General features: G+C 42.0%; 1 protein-coding gene across 1 annotated transcript in view; it reads right to left on the reverse strand.

Moving 5' to 3' along the window:
• The window catches only part of LOC124556039 (leucine-rich repeat neuronal protein 1-like), a 154076-nt gene that overhangs the window by 108969 nt on the left and 20468 nt on the right, over positions 1-24639 (reverse strand). Inside the window, exon 2 of the mRNA XM_047130074.1 lies at positions 7927-8649. Within this exon, the coding sequence (XP_046986030.1) occupies positions 7927-8649 (723 nt within the window). The remainder of the gene's footprint in view (positions 1-7926; positions 8650-24639) is intronic.

Genomic DNA, 24639 nt, shown 5'->3' on the forward strand with positions numbered 1-24639 from the left:
AAATCCGGTGTGAGACAAAAACGTAATTTATGTAGTGAGTTAGCTTAGAGAAATACGCTATAAATAATCTCCGTTATCATCAGAAGGGTTCTGGGAATCCCATGATATAGTACTGAAGTTAGGCAAAATTTTTGTGCATGTAGAATTAGTTTTGCGTTATTTGAATTTCCCATAAGTAAACAATGATAATTTTATTGACCCGTAAAGTTCTTTTCATATGAGTGACATGCCTTGCTGCAGAAGGTAAAAGGAGGGAAAGAGCGGAAAAATGCTCCTATTGGAGCACAAAGACAGTGACTGAAAAGTGGAGTATCAGCTAACTCATTTCTACCTTCCTGAGCACCTTTAAAAACTTTCCTAAAATTTTTGGCTTTCGAACATATTCACGCTTTTTATGCTGAGAGAGAAAGTGACTGTGGCAGTTCGAAAGCGTCGGAAAAGTGGTAAATACTGGAAGATAGTAGACAGAGGCCATGTTATATAAAGAGTGAAGGAGCCAGTGCTAATGTGAGAGGAAGAGAGGGACACAGTGGCGGTGGAATATTTGTGAGAGTGACAGAACAGTCCTATGACAAGAGTGAAAAATACAATGCCAGTGGGAGAGGAATAAAGAGAAGGAGAAAGTGGAAGTGGATGAGAAGCAGTGATAATGAGAGTATATGACAACGACAACGAGGAAGAGATATATGACCGTGAGAAGAGACACCATCAGTAGGAAGGAAGGATGAGATATTAGCAGTAAGAGAGAGCAAGGGGAAGGCACTAGTAGTAGAACAGAACGATGGGAACCGTGGGTGTGAGACAGGATACAGTGAAAGTTAGCAGACACAATGACATAATGATAATGCGATATTGCAGTGCCTGTCATTAAGAAGAACTACGCTGTGTTCCTTCGGATATGGTTGCATATTCGAAAGAACATCGCATCGTTCTTCTTAACAACACAGCCACTGCAGTATTGCATTTATCCCCAATAGCAGGCAGTGACTTTCAGTTACTCTATACGGAAAATACATAAAGTGTACGAGTACAGGTCCTGACGCAGGAACGAAGAACGGGTCCTGACGCAGGGACGAATACATGTGGAAATTAGGATGTGACCGTGAGGCGTGCACGAATAGCCAAAGCAATTGAGGCGACCACTCACGTACAGTCGGAAATCCGGGTTCGAGTCGTGGTTCGGAGTAAATTTTAATTGTATCATTTTGTTATGCAGCTGATGGCCGTTCGTATTCACAACTTCAAAAACATTTCATGTATGCTGACAACGAGTTGAGCTGAATGGGTGAGTGAGAACGGGCAACTGGGAGTAGATGGATACGAGCGACTTACAGCGATGGACTAGTGAGCGTGAGCGAGTTACAGTCAGGGGAGCTCGTGGGAGTGAAAAGTGAACTGTTTGTTAAAAAGAGCGTGAATTGTTCTCATGCCAGACTTCTTGGGAAAAATGTTAATGGTACTGAGGAAAGGTTAATGAGACAGCAGGTACTTTACTTTTCAGTCAGACTCTTTCAATTAAACAGGAGTATATTAGCCACTTTTGTGCTGCGATAGGAGCATTTCTCCGCTGGAGCAGTGAGTATTTGACGTGAAGCATGTAAGCGAGAAAAAATTTTGATAAGATTTGAAATTATGTTTAAGGTTTGTTGGAAGTCACTAAGTGCTCTCATTGTCAAACATTCAATGATTGTAGTCTGGTTAATTTAGGTTCGGTTTTAAGAAAAGCTATTTCTTCACTCATCGCAGTGCTTATGACGTTATGTCTTTTGAACTATGTGTCGTACAATGATATACGTTTTGAGGAGCATTCAGTTGTATATGTGGATACGGTCTGCAAAATGCGTTGCGAACAGAGTTAGTGGTAAGGAAGTAATAAATTAAAAAAATCGTGCCTGATGCCTCAGTTCTACGGCATAAAAAGTGAAAATGTAGTAAGTGGTAATGTTAATTCCTTTAATCCTGTTTTGCGGAGTGCCATACAGAAAAAGTTTCGTAAAGGCTTGGAATTATAAGTAAAATTTATAGCATGATGCTAAGTGCTCTCACCCTCAAATACTGGATTCACACAGTCTGGGTACTTGCGCGCAGTGCTCACTCCTACCCATCCCTGGTGGTTCCTGTCCCAACAAAGCATGCATCCAGATAGCACGAGACATATGTCACCAATATGGTTGAAATCGATTCAGTAGCTTAGATAGAGATACACCGATAACCCTGTGTTCACCTCACCAAACGCCTGTTCCTCCTGCCACCGAACTTCACCTGAGTCGCACTACATCTAACATCGACCCATCCCTAATTTTTAAATTTTCTAACCTACTCTCCCGGTTATGCGATTTAACTTCCATAGCACCGACCCATTCAATGCCAGTTTTGGTTTTCCTGGTTAAGACATCCTCCTGAGCAGTCCCCTCCCGGAGATCCGAACGCAGAATAGTTTAGCACCGGAATATTTTACCCAACATGATTCCATCATCATTTAATCATACCGTAGAGCTTAAGACCCTCGCATAAAATAACAGCTGTAGTTTACCCCTGCTTTGAGTCTTTCGAACCAGCACAGCAAGGAAATGTTTCTGATGGTACAACGCCAGATGAGCCAATCATCCAGACTGTTGCCCCTTACAATTGCTTCTCTTCAGCAAGCAGATGTTTGTCTGGCTCCTCAACACACACCCCTCCGATGTGGTTGCTGGTACGGTACGGCTATCTATATCATTGAGGTACGCAAGCCACCCCACCTCGCCACGGCCGGTGGTTCATGGGGAAGGATTAGAAGATCCAGAAATCGGTATTTATGAATGCCAGTACGACCGTGCTTCATCTCCTAAATATGCAAGTGCTATGTGTGCATTATAAATAAATCCAGTAATGAGATCAGATTACAGGACTATAAAAATGCAAAGAAAATTTTTCGTCAAGGGAAATACGCATATCACAAGTAACCAGTTGGGGAAATCCAGCAATAAAGAAACGAAATTCTGGTTAATTAAAGAATACTTCATGAATCTGCGGTTTACGATTAGAGGCTGCAAGTTTTGGTACTAGAAGCGTCTGAAATGTTTGACATGGACAATTTCATACCTTTAATTATACAGAGATTACGGGAGCAGATTTTAAATTGTAAGACATTTCCAGGGGAAGATATGGACTCTGACCACAATTTATTGGTTATGAACTGTACATTAAAACTTAAGAAATTGCAAAAAGGTAGGAAATTAAGCAGATGGGACCTAAATAAGATGAAAGACCCAGAGGTTGGTGCGAGTTTCAGAGGGAGCATTGGGAAGCGATTGACTAGAGCAGGAAAAGGATTACAGTAGAAGGCGAATGGATAGCTTTGAGAGAGGAAATAGTGAAGGCAGCTGAGGATAAAATAGGTAAAAAGACAAAGTCTAATAGAAATCCTTGAATAACGCAGGAGATGCTGGATATAAGTGATGAAAGGAAAAATATAAAAATGTAGCAAATAAAGCAGGATAAAGAGAATACAAACGTCTAAACTATGAGAGTGACAGGAAGTGCAAAATTGCTAAGCAGGAATGGCTGTAGGACAAACAAAAGGACTGAGAAGCATATATCACTAGGGCAAAGATAGATACTGCCTACAGGGAAATTAAAGAGGCCTTTGGACAAAAGAGAAGCAGCTGTATGTATATCAAGAGCTCAGGTGGAAAACCAGTCCTAAGCAAAGAAGGGGAAGCTGAAAGGTGGAAGGAGTATATAAGGGTCTATACAAGGACATAGACTTGCAAGCAATATCATAGAAATGGAAGAGGACGTAGATGAAGCGGAATGGGAGAAATGATACTGCGAGAAGAATTCGAAAGAGCACTAAACAATCTAAGTCGAAACAAGGCCCCGACAGCAGACGCCTTTCCGTTAGACCTACTGCCAGCGTTGGGAGAGCCAGTCATGACAAATATCTTCCATCTGGTGTGAAAGATGTATAAAACATTCGAAATGCCCTTTGACTTCAAGAGGCATGTAGTAATTCCAATTCTAAAGAAAGCAGGTGCTGACAGGTGTGAATATTACCGAATTATAATTTAATAAGTCATAATTGCAAAATAGTTACACGAATTCCTTACAGATTAATGGAAAAACTGGCAGAAGCCGACCTCGGGGAATCTCAGTATGGATTCCGGAGAAATGTGTGCACTCGCGAGGCAATACTGACCCTACGACTTATCTCTGAAGACATATTAAGGAAAGACTAACCTACTTTTATAACATTTATAGACTTAGAGAAAGCTTTTGACAATGTTAATTGCCATACTCTTCTCGAAATTCTGAAGGTTGTAGGAGGGAAAAGCAGGGAGCCAAAGGCTATTCACAACTCATACAGTAACCAGACAGCAGTTATAACAGTAGAGGGCACGACAAAAAGCAGTGATTGCGAAAGGAGTGAGACAGGACTATAGAATATCTCCAATGTTATTCAATACGTAAATTGAGCAAGTGGTAAAGGAAACCAAAGTAAAGTATCGAGAACGAATTAAAGTTCAGGGAGAAGGAATAAAAACTTTGCGGTTTGCCGATAACATTGTAATTCTGTCAGAGAGAGCAATGGATTTGGAAGGGCAGCTGAACAGATTGGACAGTGTTTTGAACGGTTGATGTAAGATGAACATCAACAAAAACAAAACAAGGGCAATGGAATGTAACCGAATTAAATCGGGCGATGCTGAAGAAACTAGATTAGGAAACGAGATACTTAAATTAGTAGATGACTTATGCTATTTGGGCAGTAAAATAACTGATGATGGTCGAAACAGAGAGGATATAAAATGTAGACTGGAAATGGCAAGAAGAGCGTTTCTGAAGAAGAGAAATTTGTTAACGTCGAATACAGATTCAAATTTTAGGAAGTCTTTCCTGAAGTGTTTTTATGGAGTGTAGGCATGTATGGTAGTGAAACATGGACGATAAACAGTTTAGACAAGAAGAGAATAGAATATTTTGAGATGTGGTGCTACATAAGAATGCTGAAGATTGCATGGGCAGATAACATTGCTAATGAGGTGGTGTCGAACAGAATTGGAGAGAAAAGAAATCTGTTACACAACCTGAAGTATAAGAAGGCATCAGTTGATAGGACACATTCAGAGTCATCAACGGATCACCAGTTCAGTATTGGAGGGCAACTTGGGGGAGGGGGACTAAAAACCGTAGAAGGAGACCGAGAGATGAATACAGTAAGCAGATTCAGAAAGATGTAAGTTGCACTATTTATTCGGAAATGAAGAGGCTTGCACAGGATAGAGTAGCAAGGAGAGCTGCATTAAATCACTCTTCGGACGGAAGACCGCAACAACACCATTACATTTGGCTACATCCTTAAGATCGAATATAGAATTTTTTACTGGCATACTATTCCTTTAATCAAAAGTACGCATATATGAACGTATTGCCGGGAAACTGCAATTTTGGAGGCAATTGTAAGTTTCTGTAAATGCTATCTTCGAAACAACGCTGGATTTCACCGTGTACTTAAGGCGCAGTATCGACCCAGTTGTGGAATGATAACATTTTATCTATGTCATACGTGTCCACACACATTTCCTGTGTCTCGGAACCGTCAGCAGAGTTTAGAGATAATACTTTCTAGCACGTTTAGCGATACTTAGATTACCGGGGGTCTCTGATATGCATCAAAGCGTCTGAGTTGTTTTTCTAAAACATAGGGTACAGATGTCGTGTTTATGGCATTGCATTGGAAATATCACCCAAAGCCTACCTTCTCCTCTTAATGAAAGAAAAAAGTTTGACATATGAGACACGAAAAACAAATAGATTTTCCTTCTCTTTGAATCACGCCCCTATTAATACGGAGCTGGCCCTACTTGTCTCCTCTACAGAGAGCATATTTTCTTTTTAGAGTTTTCTTACTTTCCACGTATTCTTTAACGTTCGGATACTAATGTCATAGTAATTATCAAAATACAAATCCATTCCCGTGACCCAAGTCTTAACTGTTGCTTGAGTTATGGCACTGTGCCCGGCGGTAGCAAGTTACAGTCCTGTTGATGAAGGAAATGGTCTTCAACAGTGTTTGACGGACAAAATGCTGGTGCTGGTGTCGTGAAGTTCCTGAGCATCCCAATGTGCTCCAACAAATCAAAAGATTGCGCCAAGCTTCATAGTGTAAACATATGTAGCACGGTTGATGCTCTGCTGTCTATCGGAAACGGTTCATTAATTCGGCGGTTCGCTTGGCGCTGTTTGATAGGACTATGCTATGTGACGGCACCAGGAATTTCTTTTTACCGGCATGACGCTGAGTACACCCTATTTAAGTCCTCCCACCATCTCAACAATGAAAACTACTTGACAGAAATGGGAACTGAACAAAAATTCTTTTCATGGCAGTCAGGTATCTTAACTGTTCGGAGGTGGACACACACTATTTCACTCAGGAGTGTTACAAAACTGTTGAATGAATTTGTAATTATGCGGTTTAGAGATGTACTGCGTAGCTCCGGCGCTATAATCTCGATTATTAGATGTAGCAAAGTATTTACCTTCAACCAATACTGTCCCGTGAGACGGGACTAAAACCGTATTTTGCACTCGTATCATAGTCCCTGGACGAAAAAATTCAGAAACCAAACTGGTCTATATTGGTAGAGCAAAGCGCGTTATAGTGGTAGAGCACGCTTTCTCCCTCTCCTTGTCTCCCTGTTGGTAGAGCTTACCTTCCCGTCTCCCCTCCCACTGTCCTCTTCAGGCCTCTTCGACACCCTAGAAAACAGGGTGTTGCTGTACCGCGTGGGCTTGTTGGAAGCATCTGCATCAAAGCTACTTACAGCTGAGACTCAAGCAGTCAGTTTGAATATCGATTAATCAAAAATTTATGATAGGGATGTAGACGAGAAAGAATGTCCCTACCAGAATCGTAACAACTGGAAGAGCCCAATTTTGACCCATCAGTTCAAATGTATTCGGCATTTAATATTTACAAACAAACAGGAAAATGATTATCTAGAGGCAAGAATGAATCACTATTCAATATCAAGTTTTAGATGGGATCAAGCATAAACTAAAAATAACAGTTATAAAATGGCACCAGGAAAATTCTATATTGTTAATACGATTGAGTGTGAGAAATTATAGAAATGAAGAGCGACAGTGGGGCATGGAAGTGTATTACTTCGCCTGTATGCCGTAGTACCTCGCAGTGTTATGCAGATGCGATCGGCTGTTGTCCCCCTATGTCGTGAATCACGTACACACACTTGATTTTCAGAGACTATTCCCACTCCAATTAGTGCGTAAGGCCTTATAGCCAGACCTTCGTCAACATGGTGCCTACCGAGCCAGACTTTCGTCGACATGGCGCCTACCACAAAGTTCTCTGTTTTAGCTACTGATAAATGGACGCTACGCGTTCACTGCTCCAGGATACCGACAAAAGACACTTAACGACATTGTTCGGTTGTATTTAAAAACGCAGTCCCAGCAAGAAAAAAGCAGACTGCCAGTGTAAGCACTATTTTGTATTGCCGCTCTAAATGGTTGTTCCAACAAAAAGCTATGTCCATATTACAAGCAAAGTCTGTGGGAACTCTCCAGATCTGTTAGCAGGCCATATCCTTGCTGGTCCTAGCCCCTAACTAACCCCCACGATGGTATCCCTGCGCTACTAGGTTATTTCGTCAAGCCAAGGAGCCTATTTAAAGGTCACCGCTCATGGCGACCATCAATAATGACAGTCTGAAAAGAGTTGCATTGTAATTATTCAGGTCCATAATTACTCCTCTACGTATGATGTGTAGTTCAAACTGTCCTTAATTCCCTAAAAGACTAAAAGTAGTATCACAATGTGATACCAATAATATCTCTTGTTAACGAGTTAGGTGATTAGTTAACTGAAGAAATGAGATAAGGAAAAATATTAAGCCGCGAAGTATGAGCGGTACTTACCACGTTGCGCATCTCCTCTTCTACGGCCAGGAGGTTGTTCTTAGAGTAGTCGACATATGTGACATTGGGAGACTTGGAAACGGCAGATGGGCTGATATAGACGAGGCTAGGGTTCTCGCTGATGCGAACATGGCGGAGGAACGGCAGCCTGGTGAGGGCATGTGAATCGATCTCCGCTAGTGTGCTGGACCTGGACAGACTGATACTTCCCACGCGGACTCGGTTGAGCGACCGTGGGCGCAGCGTGGTGATCTGTGTGCCGTCCATGTTCAAGTACCCCACGTAGCCGACGCGTGACAGTGCAGCCTGCGGAAGCGACCGGAAACCGTTGTGTCCCAGCATCAGCCGAGAGATGTTGAGGCCGTCCAGCGAGGTCTCCTCCATGGTGACGATCTTGTTGTAGGACAGGTCGAGCATGCGCATCACCAGTGGCAGCAACAGGTTGTCGTAGCGGCTGAGCTGGTTGCCTGCCATGCGCAGCACCTGCAGCTTGGGGGAGTCCTTGAACGTGTGCTGATCCAACACTGCGATCTGGTTGTAGCTCAAGTCGATATCGATCACCTCGGGCAGCAGGAACGAAGTAGGCGAAATGACGCGAATGCCATTGCTGGAGAGGTTGAGGAACCTGAGCGCCGGTAGATCCAGGAAGAAGGAGCGCAGTGTGTTGTGTGACAGGTCCATGGAGCGCAGGCATATAGCAGAAGTGCGACCGGAACCGCGAATCTGAAAAACACCATAAGAAACGCTCTCAGTGTACATTCAACTTAAGCCTGGTTTACATGGATAGACTAAGTTGCGAAACTCTTTTCCTAAAACCAGCGGTGCGAAACTAGTTTCGTATATTGCCTACTACTTGGCGACATCAGTGTACATTTCAGTTTCGAAATTTTTTGAGTGCCAGAACCCACTGCCGTCTCTATCATTGAATTTGGGTAGTTAAACTAGTAGTGATGGATTTCATGGTTATTTGCTTCCAATAACAACAAAGGGAAAAGGTTAAAACGTATTTGAGTTTGTAACTGGATGAAGGGATGGCGCCAGCTCGGGTGCTCAGCACATTGTTGAGAGGAACTGTTGCTTAAATCTCCATAAGCTACTTGGTGCACATACGACTGACATCACAACAAATCACAGCTCTTAACTGAATTCAATATACAGTAAAGATAGAAGATGCAGTACTGTGTCTATACAGTATCCATATCGCCTTTTAAAGACTACAAATGGCAATTTTTTTCAAATGTCTGTGATGTCATCTCTTTCGGAAGTTCTTTTTCTCCGAGCTTTCATACATCAAAATCTTCGCCTGGTATTTACTCTAATTTTATACTTTCACCATTACTTCTTCATTGGATCCTCTGCGTTATTTCCGTATTTTCGTAGCTATGCTTTTTGCGGAGCTGGATATTTCGTCAGTCTCTTCAGAATAGTTTCATATTGGCTTAAGAGTATCTGCAGTATATTAGAAATGCTCAATGGTATGTACACTATTAGCCATTAAAATTGCCACACCACGATGATGACGTGCTACAGACGCGAAATTTAACCGACAGGAAGAAGATGCTGTGATATGCAAATGATTAGCTTTTCAGAGCATTCACACAAGGTTGGCGCCGGTGGCGACACCTACAACGTGCTGACATGAAGAAAGTTTCCAACCGATTTCTCATACACAAACAGCAGTTGACTGACGTTGCCTGATGAAACGTTGTTGTGATGCCTCGTGTGAGGAGGAGAAATGCGTACCATCACGTTTCCGACTTTGATAAAGGTCAGATTGTAACCTATTGAGATTACGGTTTATCGTATCGCGAAATTGCTGCTCGCGTTGGTCGAGATCCAATGACTGTTAGCAGAATATGGAATCTGTGGGTTCAGGAGGGTAATAAGGAACACCGTGCTGGATCCCAATGGCCTCGTATCACTATCAGTCGAGATGACAGGCATCTTATACGCATGGCTGTAATGGATCGTGCAGCCACGTCTCGATCCCTGAGCCAACAGATGGGGACGTTTGCAGGACAACAACCATCTACACGAACAGTTCGAAGACGTTTGCAGCAGCATGGACTATCAGCTCGGAGACCATGGCTGCGGTTACCCTTGACGCTGCATCACAGACAGCAGCGCCTGCGATGGTGTACTCAACGACGAACCTGGGTGCACGAACAGCAAAACGTCATTTGTGGCGATGAATCCAGGTTCTGTTTACAGCATCATGATGGTCGCATCCGTGTTTGGCGACATCGCGGTGAACGCACATTGGAAGCGTGTATTCGCCATTCCCATACTGGCGTATCAACCGGAGTGATGGTATCGGGTGCCATTGGTTACACGTCTCGGTGACCTCTTGTTCGCATTGACGGCACTTTGGACAGTGGACGTTACATTTCAGATGTGTTACGACCCGTGGCTCTACCCTTCATTCGATCCCTGCTAAACCCAACATTTCAGCAGGACAATGCACGACCGCATATTGCAGGTCCTGTACGGGCCTTTCTGGATACAGAAAATGTTCGACTGCTGCCCTGACCAGCACATTCTCCAGATATCTCACCAATTGAAAACGTGTGGTCAATGGTGGCCGAGCAACTGGCTCGTCACAATACGCCAGTGGTGATGAACTGTGGTATCGTGTTGAAGCTGCATGGGCAGCTGTACCTGTACACGCCATCCAAGCTCTGTTTGACTCAATGCCCAGGCGTATCAAGGCCGTTATTACGGCCAGAGGTTGTTGTTCTGGGTACTGATTTCTCAGGAGCTTTGCACCCAAATTTCGTGAAAATGTAATAAAAATGGCCCTGAGCACTATGCGACTTAACTTCTGAGATCATCAGTCGCCTAGAACTTAGAACTAAAATGTAATCACATGTCAGTTCTAGTATAATATATTTGTCCAGTGAATAGCCGTTAACATCTGCATTTCTTCTTGGTGTAGCAATTTTAATGGCCAGTAGTGTAAAAGTAAATACATACATTAAATATTTTCATTTAACGAATTATACAGCCGTATCTTGACAGGACTGATCCATATTTAAAAGTGAAAAGGGAACAAATTAAAGTTTTTCGATAATTTTTTCTGAATATTAACCGTTCTTGGGATAACTGCGACATCGTCTGGTAATATTTGACTTGTGTGTACAAAGACACTTGTGGTGACGCTAGTCAATTTCTTGATGATAGCGTAATAAGTAAAAATTGGTTGGTAATAAAGAAAGAATAATCGAATCAAAAGTAATTTTCACGCTTTTCACCCTAAAAATGTTTTGAGTAAATGACAGTGTTATTTTCTAAATTACTGGACGGGTCAGTTAGGATCAAAACTTTTATTTCGTTTTATGACACAAATTCACACATAATACTGTATCCTATACTTACACAAAATAAAATTTGAGTAACAGTTCCATCCGAGCAGGTATGTATCACTGAGTTATATGAGAACCTGTTGTGTTTCTTGTTCTAGTTGCTTGAGATCCCTCTCAAACTATCAGAGCGTTAAGCAACAATAACGTTCAACTAGCGCAGAATAAATGTATACTCTTCTTAATTTTATCTATAAGATCATAAAATTCTGATAATTAAGGACACAATAAAGAATTGCCACTACGTTAGGTCGAAATTTCACTCAAGGCTGGAAAAGAGTGGTCAGTAAAATCTTATTGTTTAACAACAGCTCCCTCAATGCAAAGTGATCGACAGAAGTGACTTTTACAAATTGTATGCAATCTGTGGTGTTTATATCATATCAATGCATAAGTTTATTAAATTCTATGGCTACTTTTAATTCACCGTATAGGAAGATATTGTTATGAGAGGCCAGCGAGTAGGTAGGCTCAAAAGGCAGACTCATCGAACTACGTCATTTGGCCGCATAGCGTGAGAACGGCCGGGGCGAGCAAGAGCTGTATCGTACTGGAGCAGAGAGAGAGAGAGATAGAGAGAGAGAGAGAGAGAGAGAGAGAGAGAGAAAGACAGAGGGGAATCTCCGACTACGCTCTGTTAAGTGTTTAAATGTGAATATACAGCACCAACCGTGCTGATAACGTTACTTGCACTGAGAGCTTGTTAACAATAATTTTAATATCACTCAGTTCATCAAGAAATGATAACTATCGATTTTAGGTACTGCCAGTGCTTACTGGTGGAAAGGTTGGACCTGAGAGGGCAGGCGTCAAACCACTAAAGATAGCTCAATGCTAGCCTACGATCGGCTACCGAGAAGGTAATACATGAATCTGTGTATAAAATCTGATCTCATGTAAAGAGGGAAATGTTTGTTGAAAAATTGTTTCGGGTGATGTACTTGACGATATTGTTTTAATCAAAAGCAGTCTATGTTCGGTTTTCAAGGTGACAACAGACGAACTGGTGTGTGAAGTGCATCTCCGCATGAAGACGGAAGTAATTGTTAAAGTTGCCTCGGAAAGCGTATTTGTGCTATCTCATGCTGATTCTTAGATCGTGTGAAGTATTTTTGTGATTTTTACGGTTCTCGGGAACTAATGACTCATGAACAGGACTCTTGTTATGAATATTAACGATAGACTCGCTCTAGAAATAGTTTTATTAATTTTGTGATTAATGGTAAAACAAATTAGTTGGCATCCCAACATTCTACAGTTCTTATTATGCTTAGCACTTATACCTACCCACTTGTCGCATTATTATGCACTGTTTATGTCACAACCGTTTGAGCTCGCGACCAACGGAGAAGAAACTAAGCGGGGACAACGGCTACGGGACATCTGTAGCAGACGTAAGGTAAGCGAGTTACCTCCAATTGTGCTAGGGAAAATGATCTCAGCCGTTTCGTGCTAATATCCACCGTGTTTGTTAATCCCGGCCCATCTTTAACATGGATAATTTCGTTTACTGTATCCATTGTGTAGCTTATAGGGGTCGAATCCGCGTTTGCCGCGAGACTACATTTTACACCTACCCTAATATTTGTTACAGAGTGCGACGTAATAATATGTAGTAGTGTCCAAAAAATAAACACTTACCACTAAAAATTAATTCTAGTTTTCATCATTGACACAGTTTGAGATATTCCGTTGAGGAACAGATTGTAGCACTTCGAAATACCTCAAAGTTACAGAAAAATTAAAAAACAGGATATAAATTACTAAATGCAGTAAATATCAAAGTAACACTTTTTGTGCAGTTAATAGAAAAAAAGAAGTTATATTACAACACGTAAAATTTGTGCACCTGCATTCACTGGAATTCATATTACACACTCGTAGACGAAAGAGCCTATCATTCAATGAAATGGAGCATTCAGTTTTTAAGAGGGAATACAGACACATGAAAGCAGCTGATTCATTACTTTCTGCAGAAGGTCTATGCTAATCCCAGTAAAGCCCACTATGTGCAATACAAAAACTGCCGACAATCACGATTTGAGATCAGCACTATTACTCACAAATCGTTCACATCATCGGTTTTTAGCTTAAAAAAGCAAGAAAAATTTTTTCGTCAGAAATGAAATCACTAAGTAACTGTGAAATGACAAGATGTTCGCCAGAGAATAGTAGGGATATATTGTCTAATTTTATTCCAAAATCGATTTCGGAATATAGTCCGCTTTTAAGCACTTACAAAATGCTTAGGCATCAAAGAGAAAATATCATTAAGTAAACTTCGTCCTACTGGATGGGGTAATGATTGTGTACATTAGCATATGATTTCACATTTACGTTCAAGATGTTGGAGCCTACCGAAGAAGAGAGAGGACAGCACAAATAGCTTCCACTTCATAGGTGAAATTAGCTAAAACCTAATTAGAAGACGTGCAGTACAAACCCACAACTTTCGAACAGCAACTCAAATACATTTGTACAAAGCCGCATTCATTAGTTACACATAACAAGAAACAGAAAGAGAAATATACCACCATATGAAATACATAGTACTGCAGTTAATAGAGGGAAACACTGAAATTTTAATGACAAATGAAGCAATGTATGGAAGTAAAGGAGGAGCTCTTAGTTGAGGCAATGTATGCACGGAATCGTAGCTCCGTCTCTAGAAGAGTCAGAATCTGATAACTACATAGTCTAGTCATATTATTATGACGACTTTCTACCTTCTGTATGTCTACAACGATTAGCTCATGACGTATTTCTCGTTATTCACACTGCCGAAACAGTTCTATAATGGTACTGACAGGGTATTTATGTGCCCGCAAAAGTTAAAACCATTCATTTTAGCTCACGTAACTTGTCTGGGCTACGCCGACAGGTATTATGACGGACCGACAAATGTTTTGCACCGACAGTATCATATCAGTATCATATCAGTATCAACTATCGCTGTGTCATCAATTGCTGCCGTCGTCCGCCCCAGTCTATCTTCAACCCTCAGCCGTATCGTTGGCTCCAGTCTATGTCGTCCATTAAGCCTGTGTCATCACCGCGATTATGAATCCTCCAACCATCACTGTCATATAACCGTTACTGTCCTCTGTCGTTATTGCCATATAAGAGTGTAATATATCAGCAACAAAACTCAAGTGGAACAACGACCGCAGCGACATAAAACATGGTCTCTAACAACAGTAACAATTCCAGCAACATATCTATTACTGATGTTAGCACAACTATCTCTCCGTATACAAGGAAATAACTTTTCGTATGTCATCCTATCTCCTACTTCCACGTTACACAAAGCTTCAAACTCTGTCATTCCAAGAAAGTATTAGAAAAATATAATGAAAGTTCATTCCGTAAAAAGCTCAAGAATAATGGTGACTAAATTAACTACTTGAAGTACACCCTCATTCTCTTGTAGTCGTTTGCTCCAGCTGCATGGCACAGTTTGACACAGATTCATTTTTGATACAAGTACTGGAGGAGCTGTTGTTTGTGGATGCAGTGAGGGGAAAAAGTGATATATCATTAGGAGGGATATGATTTGTGTTGCAGAGTGTGGATAGTATGAAGAAAATGTAGTAGATTTGAACTGTAGTTATGGTACGTGAGGTTGGTATTAAGAAAGGATATGGGTGATGGTTTGTTTGGAAAATAATATTTGATTTTCTAAACTTCCTGGCAGATTAAAACTGTGTACCGGACCGAGACTCGAACTCGGGAGTTCATATCAGCGCGCACTCCGCTGCAGAGTGAAAATCTCATTCTGGAATATTTGATTTTCTGTTACCATCGTCGAGTTATTTATGCACGTGTGGTTGTTGATGGAGGAGTTAAATAAGAGTGTCAAGGCAGTTGAATAAGTTATGTGTTTGGATTTGGCAACACAGTACAGATCGTATGATTATGTGAATTCACGGAGATTTTGGGTCGTTCAGATGGCTGAACGTTTTGCAGTATTGTAGTAACAAAGTGTATATTTACCCTAGTCAGAGAAGAAGGTAAGGAGCTGTTGGCACAGATAAGTGCATCGATGTGACAGATGGTTACAATAGTCTCAGGTTTTGATGAATATGGTGGGCGGGGCTGCTTCGATTTATTAATTTGGAATTAAGGCTGGTATGTTTTGAAGCCACTTTTTGGATTTATGAATATACGTAGCGGATACATACAGTTTTACGTTAAATGACTGCTGTTGGTTACTCAGTTCTGTGAGTGGGTGCTTGGGGTTGAGAGCTGTAGTGCTAGAAAGGCATCAGGGCAATGTTTATGATGCAAAATATACTGATGAGGTACATGAGGCAAAGTGATTTTAAACGTGGCGCAATTTAGAAAACTGGTGTGAACTGTTTTCCGGCTTAGCTATCGCCATGACTACCTCTCTTTTTGTAGCTGTTATGGTTGACGAGTGACGAGTTTGTTGTTCAAGAGATACGGAGCTAATAGGAGTTAGGAGTGATTCAAAGCCTAGGGATACAAAAGGACTTCACACAGGAGAGTAGAGGGCAAGTCATAAAACGTGGACCTGAAGATTACAGAGAACCCATGGAGAAATAATCAGGAAATTTTCTTATTAAACGAGTACTTTCTCATTTTGTTTGGCTGTTGGCATAGCGGGTTTCTACTAGCTACGACCCACAGACGATCACTGCGCTCAAGATCAAAGTACTGAACAGGCTCCGAGATGTATTAAAGTGTCACTCATTAGGACTTGCATAGAAATGTTGACATAAAACGCCACACAAGGAAGACGTATCCCCTAGCGTTCTGAAAAGTTTCCTATAGTAGTGCGCATGTACGTGATTGGCCAGCCCATACCATTATTCTCTCCAATAAAAGTATCTAACAGTAACTTTCATAGCTGTAGCATGATTCCTTGTTTTCCTGCACCAAGGAAGCTTTACTCTGAGAGCATTTGTTTCTTATGACAATGTGCTCTGCTGTATCTACAAGCTCTGTGGCTGGTAGACGTCTCAATTTTTGAGCTGCGCTTTCGAAAAGCATCTTCTTTATGAAAGTTATCATCATCACTAGAGACGGGCCAAACACGATATGAGTGTATCTGCATCCCGTACGGTCAGACAATAGCACCTGATAGCCCTCTATAGCAGATTTCATGGTCGAAATCTAGTTTGAACATCCCAACTGTTATGGTCCACTGCACCCTGGGGCTAAAGACATCTTGTCTGCCTCGTTCAATAATCCCCCGTCTCTAGTCTTTCTCTGTGCATGGGACCGGCTCGGTGGCTTGTCTGCCACATTCATAACAACACTATACAGTAATCCAATTAACATGAACCTGTATTTCCCTTGAAGCGGAGTGGCAGTCATAAGGCATACACAAATTCTGAATACGTCGAAATGGTTTTGGTTGTTTCTTGATGCATAGTAATTTTAGTGGTCCCATATGTTTGGAGCTCAAGTAAAGTTTCTTTGAACATCAGACCTGATGGTAGCATTCGTTTGGTGAAAGACGTGCTGGGTATCTGTGAGACTGTAGCTCCATCTCAACCATCTTACTGAGTGTAATTTGTACGAATTGTAGATTTGAATTTGTTTGGTACTGCTTTATACAGTACACAGCTACACTACTTATTCTATTTTTGACTGTAGATTTCGGTCAGTTTCAGACTATCCATGGATCAAAAATGACTAATCGTTATGAAGTGTTCTATTATACTGTAACATATTTTGTAAACAATACGTCCTTTGTCGTGTTATGTAAACATTTAAAAACATTGAAGTTTAATGTTTATATTGGAAGACAGAGGTCATGTTGGTTATAATGCATGTTGTTCTATAACAGATCATTTTAGAATGAGTAGTTATTGCAGTTGTGTCTAACTGAGCTTAGGAGACAGATAAGAATACGTTATTCCACGCTGTTTCAACCCTGCGCCAGAGTTCGTCAGTCGTCGTAGGGCTAAGAGGTGGTAGAATGTAAGAAAGCCTTTCGGCCACCCATTACTACATGTTTTCAGTTGGTGAGATGTCTGGAGAGCTTGCTGGCCAGAACAACAGCCGAACATCTTCTGATCGAGGTGGATCGTAACAGCACGGCCATCTTATGGTCTTTTGCAATATTGATCATGTTGAAAGAGAACGTCAAGGAGACCTCGAAGACAGGCGAAGGGGCGTTAAACTATAATAGAATGTCAAATGAAACACCTTTCAGCTGTCTGATTTCCAAACTGTTAATTTATTTGGCTACCAGTTTCGGCGATTTACTACGCCATCTTCAGTCCCCCGACCGACGTGTAGGAAGAACCTCGGTTTCGGTCAAAATAGGGGTCAACAATCGAAAACTGGTATCCGTAGATTTCTGATTGATACATCGAGCACTTCAACCTTCATCTTCGAATGCTGTCCCTTATTTTCACCGGAAGCGAGGTTGAAGTCTTCCTAACGTAGGTAAGGGGGGAATGGGTCCTGCAGATGTCTCTTGTGACAGTATGCCACTCATTATCACGTTAAATAGTTATTTATGTACTGTGACAGGTAATTTTTGTTGAGTTAAATATTACACTTCATGACTATTTCCAACATATCTGACCAACCTTTGTTTGTTCAGTGTTAAAAATACATCGATGTGTATATGTAGGATACATATTATCGGTGACACAGTGTGTATTGCAATATTTATTGCAGAAATAATATTAAATGCAAACATCCTAGCCTGCACTTGGGGGTGTCAAACCAGATATTTGTCGTATTTTATCCATATAGTATACATAGTGCTCACCAGGCGGAGCAGTTTTAGGTCAAATCGCAATCTTTGTTGTATATTCTCTATTAAAAATAGGCAATTAGTAGCAGATACATTTGCATAGTTAGCTTGAAATGACTTTTGTGGTGAGGTCCGACTGTGTTAATTGATCTTCACTCTGTGAAAAGCTTATTCAAAATCCGACTGCAAGGAGGTATATTATTTCTGCCCTCCTCTCAGATGAAAAAAATTAATTACCCTGAATCATGGATTTATACTTATAAATCATTTTAAGATTTCAAGGAATAAAAGTTGTTAAAATTAGGACTTGATTACATGCACTGCTGGACCTTCATTCCAAAATTTATCGCAAAATATCCAATTATTAGTTCATTCACGAATAATGTGCACTAATACGTGTACTAAAAGAAAATTTCGTAGAATATCCCATTACACTTTACGTGATCACCATCATGACATTTTGTAGGCCGTATTTCAACTAGTAACAGAGGAAAATCTTGTGACAAGTCATTCGTAGAAAAGGTAAAAGCACCTTTTTAATTACCAAAGAAGATGAGGAAAATACATGGTATACTTGACAAATCAATTTTCGTCTAAAAAACAAGCTAAACGTAAAAACTATTTCATATTACTGATTTACTTAATACTTGTAGAATGATCAGAATTTCAACATCACCAGGATACAATATTAAGAAAACTACACGTGTTATTTGAAGAAATATGTTTCAAACTTAAATTGTGCTTTTAGTTTTAATAATGAAATATTTGTACGAAGAATAATAAACACACACTAAATATTTAACACTGAATAAAATAACCTAAAAGATCAGTGATAAGTCTAGGCGTTCTGCACGGCGGAGGCAGGGACCAGGGAGGATTTGGGGCACCACAGAGATCCCTCTGATGAACTAGTTTGAGGTACTAAACCCGACTGACACTGAAATTGATACAATGCAACATCCTTCACATGTTGAGAGGCCCGCTGTTTGACGTGTCAGTGGGAATCAAATGCAAATGCCATCCAACGCAATGTAAATGTTAGGTAGTTCGGACGTACTACCTTATAGTCCGCAGCTCATGGTCGTGCGGTAGCGTTCTCGCTTCTCGCGCCCGGGTTCCAGGGTTCGATTTTCTCTGCCTCGGGAGAACTGGGTTTTGTGTGCTGTCCTTAGGTTAGTTAGGTTTAAGTAGTTCTAAGTTCTAGGGGACTGATGACCATGGGTGTTAAGTCCCATAGTGCTCAGAGCCATTTACTACCTTATAAGGTAATGGCAACAAAAGACAAGAAGACATAATTAGTACACTCTGTGTGTATGGCTAGAGGCTTCATCGATATGCAGAAAAGGCTTTCCCAGCAATTATTAAGGGAACAGATCGGAAATTGCCTCAGCTTTTGGCCCACGCTGGAACGAACGTTTCCCGTTATCTGGGCTCCGAGGTCATACTTGGATCATTCCAGCGAGTGGTAGAGGAGAGGGTGAAGACCGGCCTTGTTGCCAGAATATCATTGAAGCTCACAATCTGCAGAACTGTCCCCAGAAGTTATCGTGGCTCCTGGTTATGAGTTGATGGAAAGTTGTAACAAGAGACTTAGAAGGTTCTGTAACAAACTAGGCTCTGCTTTCTAGACTAGCGACATTGGTTGAGAACTATAAACTCTTCTCAAATTGGGTCATGTGTACACTACACATCACAGGCTGCTAACCAGGTAGCTGACTGAGTTTCGACTGCACAGAAGCTTTTCTTAGATTAGGCAACTCTTTATCCAGTCCAGATAGTGAAAGCTGTAGCAAACACCGAAGTATTAGCGTAAGATCCTAAGAGGTGCCTCTTATAGATGAGGCTCCTAAAATCTTAGTGACCCTACGCCGAAGCATTTGCAAAAAAGTTTGTAGCACTCACAAAAGTAGGGGAGCTTACGTAATGCTATGAACACAAAGCTGGCTAAAAACCTAAATTAACAGCAGTGACATTTTTCGGGTCAATCTAAGCATTCGTCGAAAGAATAAGCTAATGGGAAATGGATGTTTGGTATTCGTCATAGTAGATAAGATACTCAAATCTACTGTGGTAGAAACTGAAGCTGCAGAACGACATTGTTTGGACAAGAATCAGAATCAAGAGTGGGCGTAAACATATAGTAGGGTCAGTCTATCAACCACCAGATTTACCCCAGATGTAGGTGAAAAGTTTGGAGGAAAAAAGATCCGCTAATGCATACACTGATGAGCCAAAATTTCATGACCAATTGTTAATAACATGTTGATCCACCTTTGGAGTGCGATATATCAGGGGCTCTGAGTGACATATAATCAGTAAGTACTTGTTTAGTAAGAGGTATGTGGCATCAGATATCTACGCTCAGGTCCCGTAGTTCCCGTAAACTATTGGCTGGTGGTGTGTGGGGCGAAGTTGGCCTCCGATAGCGTCGCAGATTATGTTCCACCTGGTTCAGATCAGCCGAATGTGATGGCCAAGACATCAAGTGATATCGCTATCATGCTCCTCAAACCACTGTAGCACGTCTGGCCTTGTGTCATGGACAGTTATCCTGCTGGAAGATGTCATCGCCGTTCGGGAAGACATCAAGCATGAAACGATTCTGGTGGCCTACATTAGTGTTCTCGTAGTCCACAGCTGACGTGATGGCTTCGATTACTGATAACATGAAAGCACTGGCGAACGTCCTTCACAACATAATGCTGCTCCAACCGACCATAGTCGGTAATGTGTTAGATGTCTCCATCAGCCGTTCGCCTGGATGACAGCGTTTCCGGACAGTACAGTCACCGCGGTGTGATAAGAAACGTGTTTCATCCGGTGAGACGACACATATCTGTTCACCTCTCGTGCAGTCTTGATAATCGACTGCTCAGAGCAATCGTAATTGACGATGTCATTGGGTCAACATGGGAAAGCGGTGGGTCGTCCGCTGCGCACATCCGTGTTCAACAGCGTGCTTGAACAGTGTACTACGAAGCACTTCCATCGGAGCCAATATTGTATTCTGTCGTCTGAACTCAAACACATCGCGACGTATACTTCTCTACTGAGCGGGTATGCATGTGACGAAGTGTGGACGTCTAACACCACGTCGCGTGCTCTTGGCTTCACCGTCCTTTAACGGCTTTCCATAGATCTTCACCAGAGTAGCACGTGAACACCCGAACAGATTCGTTGTTTTTGAGATGCTCGTTTTCATGCGCCACGACCATTCTTCACTTTGTCAAAGTCGCTTATGTCAGTGGATTTCCACATTTGAAGACTGTATTCCCACTAGATTGGTTCTCCATTTGTCTCCGCTGCGATTACATACACTACGTGGTCAAAAGTATCAGGATACCAACAAAAACCTACGTTTCTCATATTATGTGCATTGTGCCGCCACCTACTGCCAGGTACTCCATATCAGCGACCTCAGTAGTCATTAGACATCGTAAGAGAACAGAACGGGGCGCTCCGCGAAACTCACGGACTTCGAACGTAGTCAGGTGACTGGGTGTCACTTGCGTCATACTCCTGAACGCGAGATTTCCACACGCATAAATATCCAAAGGTCCACTGTTTCTGATGTGATAGTGAAGTGGAAACGTGAAGGGACACGTACAGCACAAAAGCGTACAGGCCGACCACGTCTGTTGACTGATAGACACCGCCGACACTTGAAGAGGGTGGTAATGTGTAATAGGCAGACATCTATCCAGACCACCACATAGGAATTTCAAACTGCATCAGTATCCACTGCAAGTACTATGACAGTTAGGCGGGAGGTGCGAAAACTTGAATTTCATGGTCCAGCGGCTGCTCATAACCCACACATCACGCCGGTAAATGCCAAACGACGCCTCGCTTGCTGTAAGGAGCGTAAACATTGGACGATCTAACAGTGAGAAACGTTGTGTGGAGTGACTAATCACGGCACACAATGTGGCGATCCGATGGCCGGGTGTGGGTATGGTGAATGCGTGGTGAACGTCATCTGCCAGCGTGTGTATTGCCAACAGTAAAATTGTGGAGACGGTGGTGTTATGGTGTGGTCGTGTTTTTCATGGAGGGGACTTGCACCCCTCGTTGATTTGCGTGGTACTATCACAGCACAGGCCTACATTGATGTTTTAAGCATCTTCTTCCTTCGCACTGTTGAAGAGCAATTCGGGGATGGCGACTTCGTCTTTCGACACGATCGAGCACCTGTTTATAATGCACGGTCTCTGGCGGAGTGGCTACACGACAGTAACATCCCTGTAATGGACTGGCGTGCACAGAGTCCTGACCTGAATCATACAGAACACCTTTGGGATGTTTTGGAAGGCCGACTTCGGGCCAGGGCTCACCGACCGACATCGATACCTCTCCTCAGTGCAGCACTCCGTAAAGAATGGTCTGCCATTCCCCAAGAAACCTTCCAGCACGTGACTGAACGTATGGCTGCGAGAGTGGAAGCTGTCATCAAGGCTACGGGTGGTCCAACAGCATACTGAATTCCAGCATTACCGATGGAGGGTGCCACGAACTTGAAAGTCATTGTCAGCCAGGTGTCCGGATACTTTTGATCACACAGTATACCTTCCTTATCGTGTCATGTTCCGTCAATGCCACCAAGCAGTTGGAAGCGGTCATAATGTTTTTGGTTCATGATTGTACGTTCCCTCCTCCCCACATAGTGTAATAATTGAAGGAGATGAAATCCATGCAGAATTCGAGAACGATGATTACAGATTTTTAAAATGTGATTGTGACAAAACATCCTGCGAATCAACACCAGATGTCTCCTCTGTAAAGTGCTTACAACATTAAGTATGGGGAAATCGGGAATATACACTAGTGTGCAGAACGCAAGAACGAAAGTAACTTTCACATGATTTGCCACTGCCAAGTAACATAGCTCGATGGAACTTGGACCACACACAGAATGAATATTACAGAAGGTAAATGAAAGGTATATGCAATGAGACGATTAGAAATGACCGGTTTTTCAAAGACAACAATTACACTGAAGTCCCGCAATTTACGACGTCTACTTCGTTCTCCTTGCAGGTTCCCTATGATTCTTCCCGATGTGTAGTCATACAGATGTTTCTCGGGGCCATTTTGAAATGAAGAGCACGGTAAGGTGTCGAAGTTGAATGACCGTAGGGAGATACAAGATGAATTAGACAAAATTTCCGGGTGGTGTGATGAATGGCAGCTAGCCTTAAATATGGAAAAATGTAGGTTAATGCGGATTAGTAGGAAGAACAAACCTGTAATTTTCGGATAAAGTATTACTAGTGTGCAGCTCGACACAGTCAAATCGTTTAAATATCTGGGCGTAACGTTGCAAAGCGATATGAGTTGGAACAAGCATCTGAGAACTGTGGCAGGGAAGGGAAATGGTCGACTTCGGTTTATTGGGAGAATTTTAGGAAAGAGTGGTTCACCTGTAAAGGAGACCGCATATAGGGCTCTGGTGCGACCTATTCTTGAGTAGTGCTCGAATGTTTGGGATCTGTACCAGTTCGGATTGAAGGAAGACATCGCAACAATTCAGAGAAGGGCTGCTACATTTGTTACCTGGAGGTTCGAACAAAACGTAAGTGCTACAGAGATGCTTCGGGAACTCAAATGGGAATCCCTAGAAGGAAGGCGGCGTTCCTTTCGGGAAACAATATTAAGAAAATTTAGAGAACCGGCATTTGATGCTGACTGCCGAACGATTCTGCTCCCGCCAACATACACCGCGCTTAAAGATCACGAAGATAATATACGAGGAATTAGAGCTCATACGGAGGCGTACTGACAGCTGCTTTTTCCTCGCTCTATTTGCGAGTGGAACAGGAGGAGAAATAACAAGTAGTGGTACAGGGTACCCTCCGCCACGCACCTTATGGTGGCTTGCGGAGGATCTATATAGTTGTAGATGTAGACCACTGTGCACTGTAACTGCTCGCTGATTAACACACACTGTCCTTTCCCATTCCTTCAACTGCCTCGTGCTGTGGGGTAGGGCACATTTGTCGCCTTAGTCAACTTAGGATCATGTCGTGTGACGTCAGCTTTCTGTGGACGACTCGGAGGTCTCTGGGAACATGCTGCCACGCTTTCATTAATTTCAAACAAGTATTTATCATGTTCTGTTACTTTATGTGTTCAGTCCTTAAACTTGGAGAGCAGTGTGTTAAATGCAATGGACCAAACAGACCTAACTTCTTCGAGGATGTCTCCATTGAAATTGTTGTCCGTGACGACGAGGAAGTTGCAGCAACAATTATTATACATGTTCAAAGGGAAGCAAAAACAAGTTTACTTATTCAGTGAACTAGGTAATGCGATAGTAGTGTCATATATCAAGGAGAAACTTGAAACGTTTGGATTTGGGCAGGAGCATGTAGAAGAACTGCACCTGAAGTTTGGATGTAGATTTACCAAGCAGTGGTAGCGTAAATCCAGTTCTAGCATATTTTAATTCTTCCGCCACTGTGAGGATGACTGATATTGTTTTAATGCTAGCGGCGTTGAGAAACAGATGAAATAATGAACCAAGTTCTACGTGCCGACAGAGTCCCTATCAGATTCTGAATAGAAATTGTGGCTGAGTTAGATCCTCTTTTAACGATAGTACACTGTAGACTGCTAGAA

Source organism: Schistocerca americana, chromosome X (genome assembly GCF_021461395.2).
Source record: "Schistocerca americana isolate TAMUIC-IGC-003095 chromosome X, iqSchAmer2.1, whole genome shotgun sequence".
In the NCBI taxonomy this organism is placed as follows: domain Eukaryota; kingdom Metazoa; phylum Arthropoda; class Insecta; order Orthoptera; family Acrididae; genus Schistocerca; species Schistocerca americana.